The following is a 16,337-nucleotide window of genomic DNA, read 5'->3' on the forward strand; positions in this document are numbered from 1 at the left end:
AATACAACTGTTAGACTCATTCCTAAAGCTCTGCACCCAGGAGTACACGAGTGTGTACGCACGAGGAAGCTCCAAGATCTCCCAAATTTACAAGCCTCCCTGCCCAGCTCTGTGGAAAATATCACACAGCAGTTTAACACAGGAACACTTGTGCAACTGGATACAAAGATGTATGTCTGGGGTAAAGCAGAGTTGGGGTACTGCATCCCATGCCAGGGAAGTGTATCCCTTTTGCTAAAACAAAGGCCAAAAGCTCTTGGAAATCCTCACTTTCTGGTAGAAAAGGTGTTTGTGGACAGGCTAAGACACCACGAGTTGCTAACCTGGAACCCATCAAAGCACCAATCAACCCCATTGTGAATTTTCTTCTGCAACAATACATGTCTCTGTAATTCAGAAAAGAAACGTGTCTATACTTGCTTCTGAAGACCAGTGTTCTACTGTAAATATGAAATCTTCTACTGTGATCTAGGAAGAAAAATAACAACAAATTTTGGTCACATTTCAGTGATGCGAAAACCCAATTCACACTACCTGAGGATAACCCTGACTAAATCTGTCTGCCTACCTGGCCTGGAGGATGAGTCCCTCCTGAGGAAGGACGAAATTCCCTGTGAGACAGTGCTGGCTTTGCCAGACCCCTGTCATGCAGGCTTCAGGAAGTTGAAGCAAAGTTAAGCAGCTTTCAAAACCTTCCAAAGTGATGAGCTGAGATGCATGAATGACAGCTGTTTGCTTTGTGCAGGGCTGAGGCCCCTGAGGTATCACCATCAGCTCCCTCCTTCCCAGCCACAGTGAGCCTGCTGGGCTGCTTCAGTCCCAGCATGAACTCCTGCTCCAGTTTTCTGCAGGAAATTCAAATCCAACCTTTTGGCAAGCTCTTCCTTTCAAAACAAACCAAAACCATCACTACTCATCCTCCTCAAACCTTGGTAGAGGCAAGTGCCCCTCAATACGACAGCATCCCCATGAACAACTCCTCCAGTTTGGCACAGGAGTCTGCCAAACACATTTGATGCTGTGACTTCTTTCCCTTGATCCTTCTGCTGTTTCTCTTCCTTGCCCCACTTTTCTTGCTTACACTTCTCTTTCGACTCTCCCATGGGTGGAAGACAAACCGAAATATGCTCTGGAGCTGAAATTTCAGTTCACCTCATGGATTTGAAATCAAGCAGAATATCAGCTTTCCAAAACAAATCTCAGTGGATGTTGAAATAATTATTTTTCCAGCAATGATTTTTTTTTGTTTGTTTGTTTAAAGTAAAGCAATATGAAAAATAGATAAAATCTTGCTGCAAAGAGAGAGTCCCTCTCAGCAACTCAGTGCAGCTGAAACAGGACAAGCTGTCAGCCCTGCTCAGCCCTATGGCTGATGGGTCTGACTCCCCTTACAGTAGCTCATGCTGATTGAAGGGGTTTTGCTGATGAGGTTCACCAGAAAGAAATAGGGATGTGTATAGAGCAAATTCCCAGGGTAATTTATGGTGAGCTATTCAATAGGATTTATGGCATTGGGCAGTGGTGTGACAGAGGGATGGGATTGGGTTTAGGACACTGAGGACACCCATTTCACCCCTCATCCTCAGCCACATGCATCCTGCTCTGTGAAAGGAAAGCTGCTGCCCCTGGACAAGGCAGCTGACCTTCCAGATTCAGTCCAGGTCCCAACCAGAAAATGTTTGTAACTCAGGAACCACTCCAAAGAAAACCCTTGAGTCACATTTCCTACAATGATCCCATCAGGCTTTGAAGGCCCAAAACAAGGAGAACCATTATTCTGCAACCTGGCAATGATTTAGGACTCCTACTCATCTGAAATGCTCATTTTCCCCCAGATCCCAGGGATATTATCAGGTTTTGAGGGCCCTTTAAACAGCAGCAGCAGCAGCTCAAGGAAAAACATCTGGCATAAAACATATTGAAGGTCCCAAAATCAAAAAGAACTCTGCAAAGGTGGTAAGGAACACCTGGCTGCAAATGTCTGCTATGTACAGCACAGACACTGCTCTGCTGCCTGTGAAGGAGCTTTAACAAAGGGCTATGTTGGAAGCTGACCTGCCCTGGACCTGCTGACATCCATGTCTCCTCTTTCACACGCAGGACAGCTGTGACAGTGAATTGTCCCTGCTGTGTGGCTGCTCTCCTCTGAGGGGACAGTTAGCTCAGGCTATGCTAATAAACCAGCCAGCACTACTGACTCTGAGCAAACTGCTCCATAATTGGCCTTTTGCAGCACAGGACATCTTTAATTAATCTGCTACTGTTTATGTGTGCTATTCCCTCTGGAGCTCACTCAGGACACCACGCAGCGCATCTGACATTCCCCAAATATGTGATGTCAGTCGTGTCTTACAATGCCTGGTGTGTAATTACTGCACATCAAACTCATTCCACAGATGGGCAAATCAGGGCACGGAGTGCTGGGCTGGAGCAAACCCAGCCACGCCTGTCCTGCCTCACGGACTGCTCTGGTGTCTGGGTCACACGCTCCCAAATAAAACACAGTTGGGACTATCAGGCGGTTGCTACGTCTAAGCCTGAGGTCTGCCAGATCTCATCTGAGCCCTGTGCAGAATGAAAACCCAACAGGCTGGATTCTACACATGGTTCAATGCACAGTGCAGCTGTGCTTTAGTAAGCCATCAGGCATCAACCTGAGTCATTAGAACAGATGTAAGTCCACAGCAAGCACAGGCACCACTTCAGCTCTTTTTCTTTCTGCATAAGCTGCGTCACACTCCCTTCCATTTATCCTAACAGCCTCCATCTCGGTGCTTTCAGATGAAAGGACAGATACACCTATACCATTACACATTTTGCACAGTTTTATTGCTAATATCAGCAGATCTCAAATCCAGACACCTGCGAGGACTCTGCTAAATCCATCACCAACTCACAGTGCAGTCCATCAGTCAGAGCAGTTGTCCTCAGCACGGACCAAGATCAAAGTGTACAACTCAGAAGGCTTCAAACCCTGCTATTTTCAGCAGCCTTTGGTACATATCTCTGTCTGAAATTCCCTAGCACTGACATCCTTCTGTTGTCACCTGTCACTGGTGGGACAAAGTCTCTGATTGCACTAAGCAGCATCCTGGCTCTGAAACAAGAGATAGCTGAGTGCTGCTTTTTGGCTCATAATGCTGAGCAAAAGCAGATCCAGTTCTCTGTGCTCATAACTGCTAAAGCACTACGTGTAGATAAGAGCAGAGGGCCAAGCCTGCTGGCACATGAAAGGGAGAGTACAGAACAGCCAAAATTCTCCTACAGTTTTGCAACAGGGGAATCTACAAGGACAACTTCCAAAATGCCTGATGATCCTCCTGACACAGAGGAAACACCGTGAAAAGAAAAGCAGATTCTCCCTTCCTTGTCTTCCTACTATCTTCACCTTTCCAACCCTAGGACTCAAGAGCAAACAGAACAAAATGAAATATGGTTGAACTCTCAGCTGTCTGGGCTTAGCTCTTCTCCCTCAATAGCAGAGAATAACTTCCAAAGCTGTCTTTAAGTGGCTTAAATAAAATGGACAGTGAAGTGGCTCACGTAATGCACTATTGACCCAGCTGAACCATTGAACAGCTGGCACTTGAAAGCTCTGATAGCTACACCAGCATTCTTTCACTTGGCACAGTGATCCTGATCATTTCCCAAACACAATCCTTTCTAGGCTTGAGTACATCCTCACCCCAGTGAAGTAATCCCTCACGCAGGGGCTAAGCACTGCTGGCTCTTATACCTGAGCACTCCCTCCCATCTCAGGTGTGCAGCACAGGCAAACACCAGGAGGGTTTCCCTGTTCATATCCCCAGCTCCATGAGTATCTGTGCACCTGAGACAAGCCTGTGACACACAGCTGGAGCATGCAATGGCTCAGCTGTCAATCCTACTTAGCAGGACGTTGTTGTTCAGCACAGGTTGGCTGCAATACCAAAGCAACCCCAAAGGGCAGCACAGAAGAACCTGAAGGACCTGAGCAGAGCTCCACCACTTGGGAGCTGAACTGCAACATCCACCACATAAAACAGCAGCAAAGGAACAGGAATGCAAACAATAAGCCCAAAACACGCAAACCTTCCCTATCTAATACTTCTCAAAACAATCACAAAGGACAGTATGGTTTCTACATCATGCTTTCCAAGATAGCTCAGTGTACTGATTGCTGGAAACTCACTGACAGTTTTAAGTGTTGTAAGTTTCACAGAAAAAATCCAGACAAATGGTTATTCAGTGCTCTCTACCTGGTTTGGTTTGATTTTAAAAAAATTAGATGCTAAAAATGGTTTATTTAGGAGTCTATCATCTAACCAGATTTCCAAATATATTTGGAAAGCAGAAGCACAGTGATTATAGAAACAGTGATTTGGAGTTAAAAACACCACTGTGGGAAGCCTTGTGTTACAGTGCAAAAGTCATTTTCTAGGGACTGCTTTGCTGAACAACCCAAACAATAATCACACTGGAATGAGTCTCCCAAGATGGGAAACTCTTTTGTTAAGCTCAGATCTGAGTTTGGCAACATTCAAAGAATCATAGCCTGGTCCAAATCCCAGAGCTTTAGCTGTCACACTGGAGAGTTCAGCTGCCAAAACTGAAACTGTCCTGCACATCCCAGGCCATCAGGGAGCTACAAGCCTCGTCCTCTACAAAGCAATGCCTTGCAGAGCTGCCTCCCCTTGCAGTGCTCTCTGCAGCCTTCCCCATATCCAGGTTTGAAATCTGCCTGGGCACTGAGGAACAACCAAGCACCGATGTCCCATGTTTTGCTTTTGAGGCTACAGGAATGAGACCTTAATGCAGCATTGAAGCACTGATTGTGTGTAGGATCTGCACCTTTATAGGGTGGTGAGTCTGGCAAGGAATGCTCAGGCTACAGTGAGAAAGGTTCAGCCAGTTTGGGTGGTGGAGAGCAAACTCCAGCAGCAGGAAGGGTGGCTGGCAGAGCACATAAAGGCCATGCTGATGGCAGACAGAGGTGCAACAGCTTCAGCTCCCCATGCAGGCAAAAATACTGCAATGAAGCCTCTCTGAACCAGCCTTCAGCTGTAACTCAGCTGCAGACTACAGCCCAGACACAGACACAACCTGGGGAAGGAGCTCTGCAGCAAGCAGAGGGGTGGGAGCCTGAGGATGTCCTCTGCATCCTCACAACACACAGGACATGCCTGCAGTGAGCTGCCACAACCTGGCAGCCCAGCCTAGGCTGCACAGAAGGGACACGCAATGGACACCTGAGTGGACAAGCTGCTTCCTAAAGTGGCACATCACTGTTTTATTTGCTTTTTGCCTGCCTTGTAACAGGATCCAAGCCGAAACCAAGTTCTGCCAGCAGCACCCCAGTGAGCCAAGGTAGCTGGCTGGGGGAGTCTGTCACTGACCCTGGAGTGACAACTCCAGAGAGGCAGCAGAACCACCAACATCTGGACACCAGGGTGCAACACTTGTGTTAGAGAAAATGGAGTAGGACTGCCAGTCAAGGAACCACCATCTGCCAAAAGACATTAATATTTAAAGCAAAGGGAACAGTAGTTCCCCAGCTTCCCCAGCAGCCCACAGTGGCATCTGCTGTTAGTGCAGCACCCTGCAGAGCCTAAACACAGCATGCTGAGTGTACCAGGAAAATCAAGAGCACAGGATGCACCAGCACCACTCACTCAGCAAACCCTGTCCCAACCACCTGCTCTCAGCAGCAGCACATATCAGGACTCTGTATCACCATGCAATAAAAGTCTCTCCCAAAGCAGCATCAGTCCCCTCTACACAAACAGCCTCTCCTTGCCCATCTCTGGAGCTCAGTGCATCTCACAACTCTTGGTTACAACCTGCAAACATCCCCAGGATCAGTGCTGCCCACAGGTAAAAAAAACTGTCCATTCTCAGCCCCTGCAACACAGAGACCAGCAGCTCCATAAATAAGAAAAATGGGGTAAGATTTCCAATAGATTTTCCTCCCTTTCACTAAAATATTTTCCTTCATCACAATCCTTTGGATGAGGCTGGCAGCCCTGGATGGGGATGTGCTTTCCGGTAGCAGAACAGTTCAACATACCCCAAGTCAGTGCTCTTCCTTTCAGGCTATTTCAGGGAAACTTTGCAGTTTCTTGTCTGCTTCCAAAGACACAGAGTAACTCAGGTCACAGAAGATGCCCCAGAATATATATAAACCTTAGAACAGGCAGTGCCTTGGCAAAAACCACTTTAAAAGCAGCTTTCTAAGCAAGGGATCCAACAGACTGTGCTTCAGTCCCTGGGCAGTCACAGCAACACCTTCAGCAAATATTTTGAAGGATATTTTCCAAGCTCTTTCTCGCTGTACCACACCGATCTTTCCTGGGAAGGAATATGTCTGGCTCCATCTTCAAAAGAAGTTGCACCCACAGCCCTGGGCTATGAACTTCAGCACATCTCCCCCCTGCACCCTCGGGAGCTCAGCCCTGACCTCAGAGAGCTGTGGGTTTAGGCAGTGCCCAACCTGCAGTACTTTGAGGCAAGATTTGCCCACCCTTTCTTTTTTCTGCCAGAAGGCTCTGTGAATTCTTGTGCTCCCACCTCTAGCTTTGACAGGACACTGCACAGTCTCAGGCTCATCTTTCTCCACGGACATGATGTGAGATCAAAGCCACCACTGCAGCTGCTTTGGAAAGCCCACAGTGAAAAGCAGCACGTTGGTGTCTAACAACAATTTTTGTGATTTTTCAGATTTTTTTTTTTAATTCAGGTACACCAGGTACATTCTGATGGTGCAGACAGTCCATTTCTGACAATGTCCCCACATTTTCTTTTCCTTCTCAAGTTTTCTTCAACCTCCCAGATGTTCCCATGACCCTTAATAAAACCTTTAGAGCTGCAAAGACAGAATTTTCTCCTGCCTGTGGCTTACCCACATTTAAAACCTGCTGACTGCTCTGTGCCCCTGGTGCTGGTGACATTCTCCTGAGCAGCCTGTCTGCAAACTCTGCCTGAGCTGAGAACCAGCATTAGGGCAGGGTGCAGGGGATGGTGGCCACGGCCACAAGGTCACCTCTCAGTGGCCAGCCTGTCACCTCCATGCTGTGAGGAGAACATGTTCCCCATCACGACAGCACGGTCAGCATGCTGTCCCACACCCTATCTGCTTCCCATCCCAGCATGAGCACAGACTCAGCCTTTCATCCAATCCTGAAAGAACGTGTTTTTCTCCTCTTTTTTTTTTTTTTTTTTTTTTTTTTTTAAGTGAACAAGAAGCTACAAGTGAGTATTTGGCCTTCACAACTGATGGGCTGCAGCCAAACCCTGCCATATGTTCCAGCTAATACATGTGGGCTTTGCTTCTCATCCAAGAAAGAAAAAAAAGGACATTTATGAGTTGGGATTCAGCAGAATCATGTGGGAAGGAAGGGGTGGGGAAGTGATGCTATTTTTGCTGCTATAATTATTTGGTGGCCAAATCCCTGACCCTTGACGTCAGCCCTGGAGGGTCTGTTTAACTGACCAGTTGTCATGGAAAGGAGAAGGACTGGTTGGGAGGTACAGGCTGATGAGGAACAGCTCTTTGCTGCCTGAACCCACCCACAGGCAGACCCCCTGCCTTCATTAGTCATCACCAGCTCGTGGCCAAGAAATAAAAATGTCAATACCTTATTGCTGATCCGTTGGCGGGAAACAAAAGCATCCAGGGAAGTTCACGCTCTCCTTCCTGCCATCGTTACTGCTGAAAAGCACAGGCCAAGTCCTGAGCTCAGCTTCCCCAGTGCTAAGGCAGAGAAACTCCATGGCCCTCAGCTAGGTCACTCCAGGTTCACATCGATTTATCCAAACTCAGCCTGGCCTCAGTCCAGACTACACACATGGAAATATGCCCTGCTCAGAGCACAGGGGTTCCTACTCCTTGGGAACAAACCCAATCACAATGAGTAATTCATACCACCTCCAAAGGAAAAAACCAAGATAAATAACCCCTCAATTCCTTGCTCCAGACGTCCAGCAGTGCTTTGAGCCCAGAATCCTGCTAGCAAGGCTCCAGCAGTGCTCAGGAGGTTGGCAGCAAATGATTCAGCTACTGAGATGATGGTTTCTCACCACTGCCCTTGCCATCCACGATGAAGTCACCAGTTGTACAAGGAAAAGGGAATAATCCTTGTTGAAACCTCAGTCAAAACCAGAGAGTACTAGGCATAAGTTTTCTTAGCAGGGCTAAATTGCATTGCTCATTCACATGCAGTTCATCATCAGCTGCCGTTTGTTATTCCTGCGGCCAAGGACAACAAAAGGGCTCTGCAGAAGCCAGAGCAGAGCTCTAGGACGTATGGATGAGATTTAACAGGCAGCACAAAAAGCCACTTAACAAATCCCAGCACACCAAGGCGCACGGACAGGGCAGCTCAGCAGAAAGGCTCTGCCAAGGAGCAGCCAGAGGGGAAGCTGCAAAAACCACGAGAAACTAAGGAGATACAAGGACAGGGAAGAGGCAGGTTCCCTGGTCACAGTCCAGCAGCAGGAGTCTGGGCTCTCCTGCACTATTTTTGGTGCCAAATTTTGTTCCAGTTGGGATATTAACCTAGCTCGTGCACTGGGAGGCCTTTAGATCAAGATCTCAAAAAAATCCATGTGAGTCACACCTGTCTCATCCATCATCCAAGCCACGTCACCAGGGATTGCCAAGACATAAGGACGAATCCAGGCTTACCTTATTTTCTCCAAAAGACTGAGAAATATTGCAGGCTGGAACCCACTGCAAGTAAATTTTGAAGACCTGGCATGACTGCACAGCCATGAGGTGAGAAAGAGGAATTTGGCAAGACAAAGAAAGCAGCCCTGGCTATGAAATGGATGATTACTAGGCTGTATCAAATGAGCTTAGTGAGTCTAAGAGCAGTTTGTGTTAACTGGTTATGTCCTGATTTGCTGGGCAGAGCTGTGCTAATTTCCTACCAGTTGAAATGACGTGGCAAACTGCAAACACTTTAGTTTTGCTTTTGTATTCGCTCTATCAAAAAAAAAAAGAAAAAGAAAAAAAAAAAGAAAAAAACAAACACTAGGAAAACAAATTAAAAACCACAGCAGCAGAAAATCACTACAACCACCTAGTCTAATTTTGAGTACATCACCAGGCCGTAGTCAAATCCAAAAAGTCAAGATAGAGTCTCCTGTGAAGACAGTGAGACACCTTGGCCACAAAGACATGCCTAGTCTGCATTTGCTGGCAGCAGAATTGAGCTACTGGGTCACCTCTTTCCCTCTCTGACAATACTTTCAACACAAAATATTTTAGAAACATTTCAGAAACATTTCATTTGAAATAATCAGCAAGAACAGGAGCAAGGCCAGTTCGTTCAGTGTCCCAGGCTTAGGGCAGGACTAAATATCCTGCTTTAAACCCAGGACACTGACCCAACCATCAAGACTCAGAGTTTTCCAACCCCATAAACTGAGTTTATTTTTGTCCTAAATAATTTTAACTTTCTGAGCACTAACATTTACCCTCTGCTGAGGAGTAGGAATGCTTTCTCAGAAAATCTAAATAAAGAGACATTCCAAGAGATTAATTCTGGGATCTGTTTATTTATCTAGCATCTGAGTAATACCAATTCTCAAGATTGAAGATAAATAAACACCACTAATAGTAAAAATCCAAACAATAATGATTATCTGACAGTTTTACTATAGGTCTTTGTCTGGGATGTCATATAAATCCTACAAAAACAAGACCAACTGCACAGGCAGACCCTGCAGGACAGGTGGTGGCTGTGGTGAGAAACAGCTGCTCCCCCAAAAACTTTAAAGTAAGGAGTTTTACACATTATTCTATGTCATTACCCAATAGATGCTGCAAGTGAAACCACCACATTCCCCCCAAAGGCTGTGGCTCACCCCAGGACAGGACCCCATTTTCTGTTTAGGTCCATACAGCACTGTGGCACGAAGGAAAACTGAGCAAAATGTTCATGGAAAATGTCAGTCCTGAAGTGAAACAATCCAAAATCCCTATGCAACAACGTTGGTGTTAATCTAGAATTACTCCACAACCCCTAGATAGGTGATCCAGATGTCTGTCACAGAGAACAAAGTCTCTGGCCCTGTGGAACACACAGAGATAGATGGGAAGCAGTGAGTAGTTACTCGAGGTGGAAAGAATTTGGTGGAGATGTCTCTAGCATCCTGAGGGTTGCTCAGACCCCCAAGCGTGGCTGGTGGAGAGACTCACACAAGCACTGGCAGAGGACAGAACCATCAGCCTGGAGTGGTTAAAGGCCAAGGTTTACATACACAGCTCTCCTCCTTGGGTCTGGATTCTCATAAACAGGGAGTTTTCAAAGGCAGAATGGGAGTCAGGCAATAATCTGTACCGCAAGTGTTTCTGAAGTTTGGGCTCTCGCTCTGTCTCTTTTGTTTCTCTCCTATGGGCTTTTATCAAGTGATTATTGTGTCTGGGTTGCATCTCAGACATCTTGGTGGTGTGGGTGGGCAGGACAGCAGGGTGTGACCCAAGGACATGTTCCCAGCGGTGCCTCCAGCACTGCCCCAGTGCTGCAGTGTGGAACACCCGGCAGTGAAGATAAAAGTGGAAGTTCTCCCCAAACAAGACCTTTTTTAAAAAAAAAAAAAAAACAGCTTTAAAGAACAAATAAACAGCCTCTCCTACAACATGGAAAACCTAAACATTATTGTTTTATGCTTGCAACACATGAAGTCATGGGGGTAGCAGAAGTGAAGAACATCTCAGACACGGCAAGGAACTCAAGCCAAAGACAGAATAAACCAGACATGGTCAGACTCTTGTCCCTTTTTGCTCCACCTAAAATCTGGCATTACTGAGAGACAAGCAATGTCTAGCATGCTGGGGACTTGTTTTATTTATTGTTTTAAACCCAAGCACAGACTAAAAGTCTTTTTCTCATCTCTAGATCCAAGGCTGGTGGTTACACACTACATATGTACGATTCCTGCCATGCTTCACCGATGTGCAATGAGGCATTCAGGCAGGTGGGAAGACAAGACCACTGCAATTCAGTATTTACAAAGTGGGAGGAAATGCTCAGCAACAGCACAACAACATACATGGAATATTAAAATAGCCATCTACCCAGCAAACAGGCCAGGGAATGCTGTGGCTGGGACCAGGATGAAACCAAGGAAAGAGACCTCAAGGGAAAGGTTGGTAGGGTAGAAGAGGAATGAGACCTAGCTTTGCAATTGACAGTTATCAGCTTTTCCAGGTTACTTGTTTTTGGAGCAAGACGACTTGCAGGAGTTAGACTGGGGACTGGAAGCAATGCTCTGTCCCAGGACTCATGGCAGACCATCCAGGGCAAGCTCCAACACGGCTCCTGAGTCAGCAGCTCGCAGCAGCAAATGCTGTCACAGTGTACATTGTGTACATTTCCTCCTCCACTCACTCTCAGAGCTACAAAAACTCCAAAAAGCATGATGTTTTAGGAACATCATGGCCTGCAGGCTAGGTTTTTACAGAAACAAGATGACTAAAGCAGCAAAGCAAGGAGGACATGACTAATAAAATATTTAAGAGGGCAAAGAGATCCCACCACACCCACCTGCCAAGCCTAGAGGGCATTTCTTTGACAAAGACCAAGCAGCCAGCACACAGCAGAGACCCACCAGCATTTGGCAAACTGTCCTTCTGCCCGTACGACATGAAAGCAGAAACCCACTGAAGGACCTTTTCTCTGTGGGCTGGAGAGCTCACTACATGCAGCACAAGAGTTAAATCCTGTGTTTTCATTTCCTTCTCTATTTCCACACCTTCTCAAACCCACCCCACCCTAACTGCCTCAGATAGTGTACCCAATATATTTCTAAATTACCTGAAAACATCAGCTATCCTAGGAAAAGGAGTCTTCCTACTTAAATACATACTCAGAAGCTGCAAAGAAGACTTGCAAACACATTTGGACTTGGGCTGCTTGTTCAGTGCAATTTGTCTACAGTCTCTGTAGCAGTCAGCCTCAGAGCCTGAAGCTGACAGAAACCTTCAGCTGAGTCCACAAGCTGTCCCCTTCCTGCAGTGTACCACAATCTCCCCTCACATCATGCCAGAGTCACCAAAACCACTCAGATCACATCTGTGAAATAGAAAAGAAGACCACTGTTTCTATTTCAGAAAAGTACAGAGAAAAAGATAAATTGGGAAATAATTTAGGGAACTGATAAGATGAGGCGGATGATCACACCAGAGGCTGATAGAACATGGTCTTATAGAGGGAGAACACTGGTATTTCACCTAAACACATCATCACCCCCACCCCATTTACAGCATTCTATGCAGGAATACCTTGAGCATCTGCTCAGAAGCAGGAGCAATGCAGCCCAGTGCAGCTGCTGCTATCACCCAGTATAAAGAGTCCCAAAAAGGCAAAAAAAGAAGCCAAAAAACCTCCAAAACTTCCAATTCTAACACCAGTTTTCCACCAACTCACAGCAGAGTCTCATCCACCTCATCACTACTGGGCCAGGCTGTAGTGAGAAAGCTCTGAGGAAGCCCCCAGCCTGTTCCCAGGACACCAGAAGGCAGCAGGAGCCCTGCCTGCTCCCAGGGCATCTAGGTGGTTCTGCTGCTCCCAAAACAGCAGAGGCACAGGCAGTGCTGGCCAACGTTTGGCTGTGCATCTGTCCAGCAGGACTGAAAGCCTTTGCTTTTCCTACCCCACAGGAGTGTTGCAAGGATTAGTTCATGTATATTCAGCACCGTTTTTCAAAGCACTGCACAAGAGCCAAACCCTTCGATTTTTTTCATCTGTTCCTTGCTCTGTCACTCCCTCCTGACGGGATGTGTTTCTCCCCTCCTGAGAAACAAACAAGCACGAGGTCAGCAAGAGTGGGAGGTGGGAAGAACATTCCAGGCTGCTCCTCTTCTCTCAAACCACAAATGGCACCAAACGCTGCCATCCTCCCAGTGCTTTGTACAAGTGCCCAGCATCCTGGCCTCGTCATGCACCCTAGGGAGGAGCTGGACAGGGTACACAGCAGGGTGTTTAACCTCATCGCATTTCCTCTTTGGTCTCAAGGAGCAAAACACGAGGGTGAAATGGCCACCCCAGAGCTGTGCAGCCTGTCCCCACACCCACAGCAAGGCAGGAGGGCTGTGCAAGAGCCCTGCTTTGCAGCTCCCCTTTTCACACAAAATGCTGGGCAGATGCTGCAGCCAAAGTCAACGCAGAGAGCACAGAGCTGATGCATCCCAACCCTCAGGGAACATGCCAAAGCCTTGGCACTCAGCCTTGGCATGAGGGGATGGTTCACATCTGGGTGTATGTGAGGGCAAGACATGAGGGCTCGTGTTTGGTGCAAGTGCAGGCAAATCCCATGAGGGGTATTTTCTCCTGTGCACAGACTTGTTGAGCCAAAAGGGCAATGCTGGGAGCAGAGCTCAGGTACAGGCAGCAGCCAGGTGAGGATGCAGACAAATCACTGCAGGGTGCTCTGTGGGACAAAACTGGTCAGAGTGCTGTTTACAAAACCCAAGAGCATCAGAAAGAGCTAAATAAAAAGGTATTAAAAACACAAACAAGTCTAGTCAAAGAGTACCTTCCCCTGGCTCCGGTGTCCAACACCCAGACAGCCATGCAGATAACAAGAACATCCACTACTCCATCAGAGAGCAGTGAAATCAGTGCTAGCATGAACATAAAATCCCCAGATGTTGCAAAAGCAAATTAAGATGAGTCACACATAAATTTTACAAGGACTGTTTTCAACACGTTGCTTTGATAAGCTTAGAGTGCCATTTCAAATGAGGAAAATAGCCTCAGTAGAAGCATACATGCAAGGGCAGCCTATATCCCAAAATCTTCTGCAGTTTTATATATCAATTTTACTAAAGTGGGAGACAAAACCCCTATTGCTTAATTTAGAGGAAGGTTTTTCAGTGAGTTTGAAATCATTGACTCTGGAAAAGGCTTTGAAATCAGAAGAAATCACTTAATTTTTTAGCATGACAAATTTTGTGTCACTTCCCACAGATGCTGACACTACATAGAGCACCTTTCATTGTAAGGACTGGCAGCTGCACTGGCATTGCACACAAGACAAATTACAGCTCCAGTTCACTCCCAGGATTTCTTTCAGGAACTCCATCCATCACATGGCCACTAGAGTTTAAGCCAATGAAGTTCTAGTCCCTGACTTGTAAAAGTGACGCTAAGGCAATGGCAGAAAAAGAAGCACAGAAAAAGCAATGTAGCTATGATTTTCCACTAGGTTTCAGAGTGATGATAATTTGCCTCCTTGTTGTGTTGCTGTGTAGGCACTGCACCACAGGCACCAGCCCTGCCTAGGAAAGATGCTGGCTTCTCCAGTTGGGAATGGATTTCAGCAGAATCACCCTCCCTGTGTTCCATTTTGAACATCTTCACCTATTAAGTTGCCTGTAGCAACTAAAAGGTTATGAATGTGCTCAAACAAAACAGAAATCCAGAGGGAGATGTTCCAGAAATGCTTTAAACATTCAGCTTGTCATGAAACAAAATTCTCATGGTTTCTGTCCTTACTAGTCATGAACAGGAAGACTTACTATAGGTAGCTGGCTTGACAGAGCACAAGCCTTGAATGAAAAAGAAAAACACCATTAACTGTATTGATGTGGGTTGCTGGGAGGGTTGTTGTTTGGTTTTTTTCCTCTGGGTTTTTTTTCCTTCTTTTTGGCAAGGAAGTTCAAAGAGTGACACTATTTTTCTCAGGGAAGGTGAGAGTTATAAGGCAGAAGTTACTGGGATAAGAGGATGATACTCAGCATGTCAGTGGCTGCTAAATACTGACTGCACAGTGCTACTTTGCATAAATACTGCAACGTGTTTCACATCACATCAGGATAATGACCATCAGATCCCTGGAACACACAGTCCCAGCTGCTGAAACAGAATCAGTTCAGTTTGTCTGAAAGGGAAACACCTCTGGCAAAGGGCATTGGGGGTTACGAGGTGTTTCTGGGGGCTTTTCTCTGCCAACCGAAGGCAGACAATTTTCAGAATTATACTATTTTACACTAAAAGACAAACAAAAACATCCTTTGCCCAAAACAAATAGAAAAGCCACCCAAAACAAAACAGGAAAAGCACAGGTGATCCAAGGCTGGAGAGAACCCATGTTGCCCCCCAGGACTCTCGGCCTCAGGAGCTGGCCATGACCACTGGCCGCACACACCAGTGAGAACGCTGGGCGGGACCGAACTTGGGCAGCTTGAGAGAGATGGCAGAGGGGGCACACCTGGGATGTTCGGAGTATGGAAGCGCGGGTGACCCTCGGCTGAGGGCGGGGAGGAGTGCCGGGCCGGGCCGGGCGGTGCCTACCTGGATGTAGGCGCGCTGCAGGTAGCTGTAGGGCACCCTGCGCTGGAAGTCGGCGCGCACCTCCTCGGCGGCGCGGTGGCGGGACACGGCCCCCAGCAGCGGCTCCTCGCAGCGCCGCACGCAGTCTGCGCGCCGCAGCACCGAGCCGAAGAAGGGCAGATCCCCGCCGGGCCCCGGGCCCGGCGCCGCCAGCCGCACCTGCGCTCGGCACAGCCGCCGGCACCGCAGCCGCGCCGCCCGCAGCTCCCGCCGGCTGCGCAGCGCCCGCTCCAGGCAGCGCGCCGCGCCCGCGAAGTCCCCGCCGTAGTAAGCCTCCACCCCGCTGGCGTAGAGCGCATCGAAGGGCTCCAGCGGGCCGCCCTCCGCCCAGCACCCGCCGCCCGCCGCCGGCACCGCCAGCAGCGGCAGCAGCAGCAGCAGGGCCCCCCCGGGCCGCCCCCCGGGTGCCATGCCCCGCTCGGGGCGATGCGGCTCGCAGCAGGGATGCGGGACGGTCCGGGGCTCCCGGCGGGGCGTGCGCAGCGGAGCTCGGTGCAGTGCGGTCCGTGCGGAGGATCCCGGCGTGCTGGGATGCGGGTCCGCGCCGTGCAGCCCGCCCGGCGGCGTGCGGGGATCCGTGCGATGGGACGCGGCGGTCCGTCAGTGCGAGCGAGGCTCGGTGCGGCGGGTCGGGGCTCCCGGGGCCGTGCGCGGGGCTCGGCTGCGGTGCCGGCGGGGCCGCGGCTCCATGCACGCCCGGCCTGTGCCGCCCTCCCGCGCCGCCGGCACCTCTTAAAGGGCCCCGCGCCGCCGGCCCGCCCCGCCAGCGCCGCCGGCCCTGCCCCGGCCCGGCCCCGACCCCCCCGCAGCCAGCCGGGGGCGCGGAGGGGGCGCGACGGCAGCCGGGGCCGCTCGGAGCATCCCCGCTCGCCGCGGCCGCGGGGCTTTGCGAGTGACGTCGGGAAATGTAAATCGTCCCGAGGTGATGTCAGCGGCAGCAGCGGCAGCAGGCTTTCCTCCCTCTTCTCCCTGCCGTGCCCCGCACCTCCTCCTGCCGTGCTCCGCATCCCCGCGCCGGCG

At 48.8% G+C, this 16,337-nt stretch overlaps 1 protein-coding gene across 2 annotated transcripts in view; it reads right to left on the reverse strand.

The window, feature by feature from the left end:
• Positions 1-16,042, reverse strand: part of P3H2 (prolyl 3-hydroxylase 2) — a 62,895-nt gene extending 46,853 nt beyond the window's left edge. Inside the window, exon 1 of one of the 2 annotated variants that reach the window (XM_085069389.1) lies at positions 15,279-16,040. In XM_085069389.1, coding sequence (XP_084925515.1) covers positions 15,279-15,728 — 450 coding nt within the window. In that variant the 5' untranslated portion in view covers positions 15,729-16,040. Of the gene's footprint in view, positions 1-15,278 lie in introns of both variants that reach the window. The other variant, XM_085069390.1, reaches the window with a different exon arrangement.
• Positions 16,043-16,337: the final 295 nt, after the last annotated feature.

This window comes from Lichenostomus cassidix, chromosome 9, assembly GCF_008360975.1.
Source record: "Lichenostomus cassidix isolate B80296 chromosome 9, HeHo_3.0, whole genome shotgun sequence".
NCBI classification, from domain to species: domain Eukaryota; kingdom Metazoa; phylum Chordata; class Aves; order Passeriformes; family Meliphagidae; genus Lichenostomus; species Lichenostomus cassidix.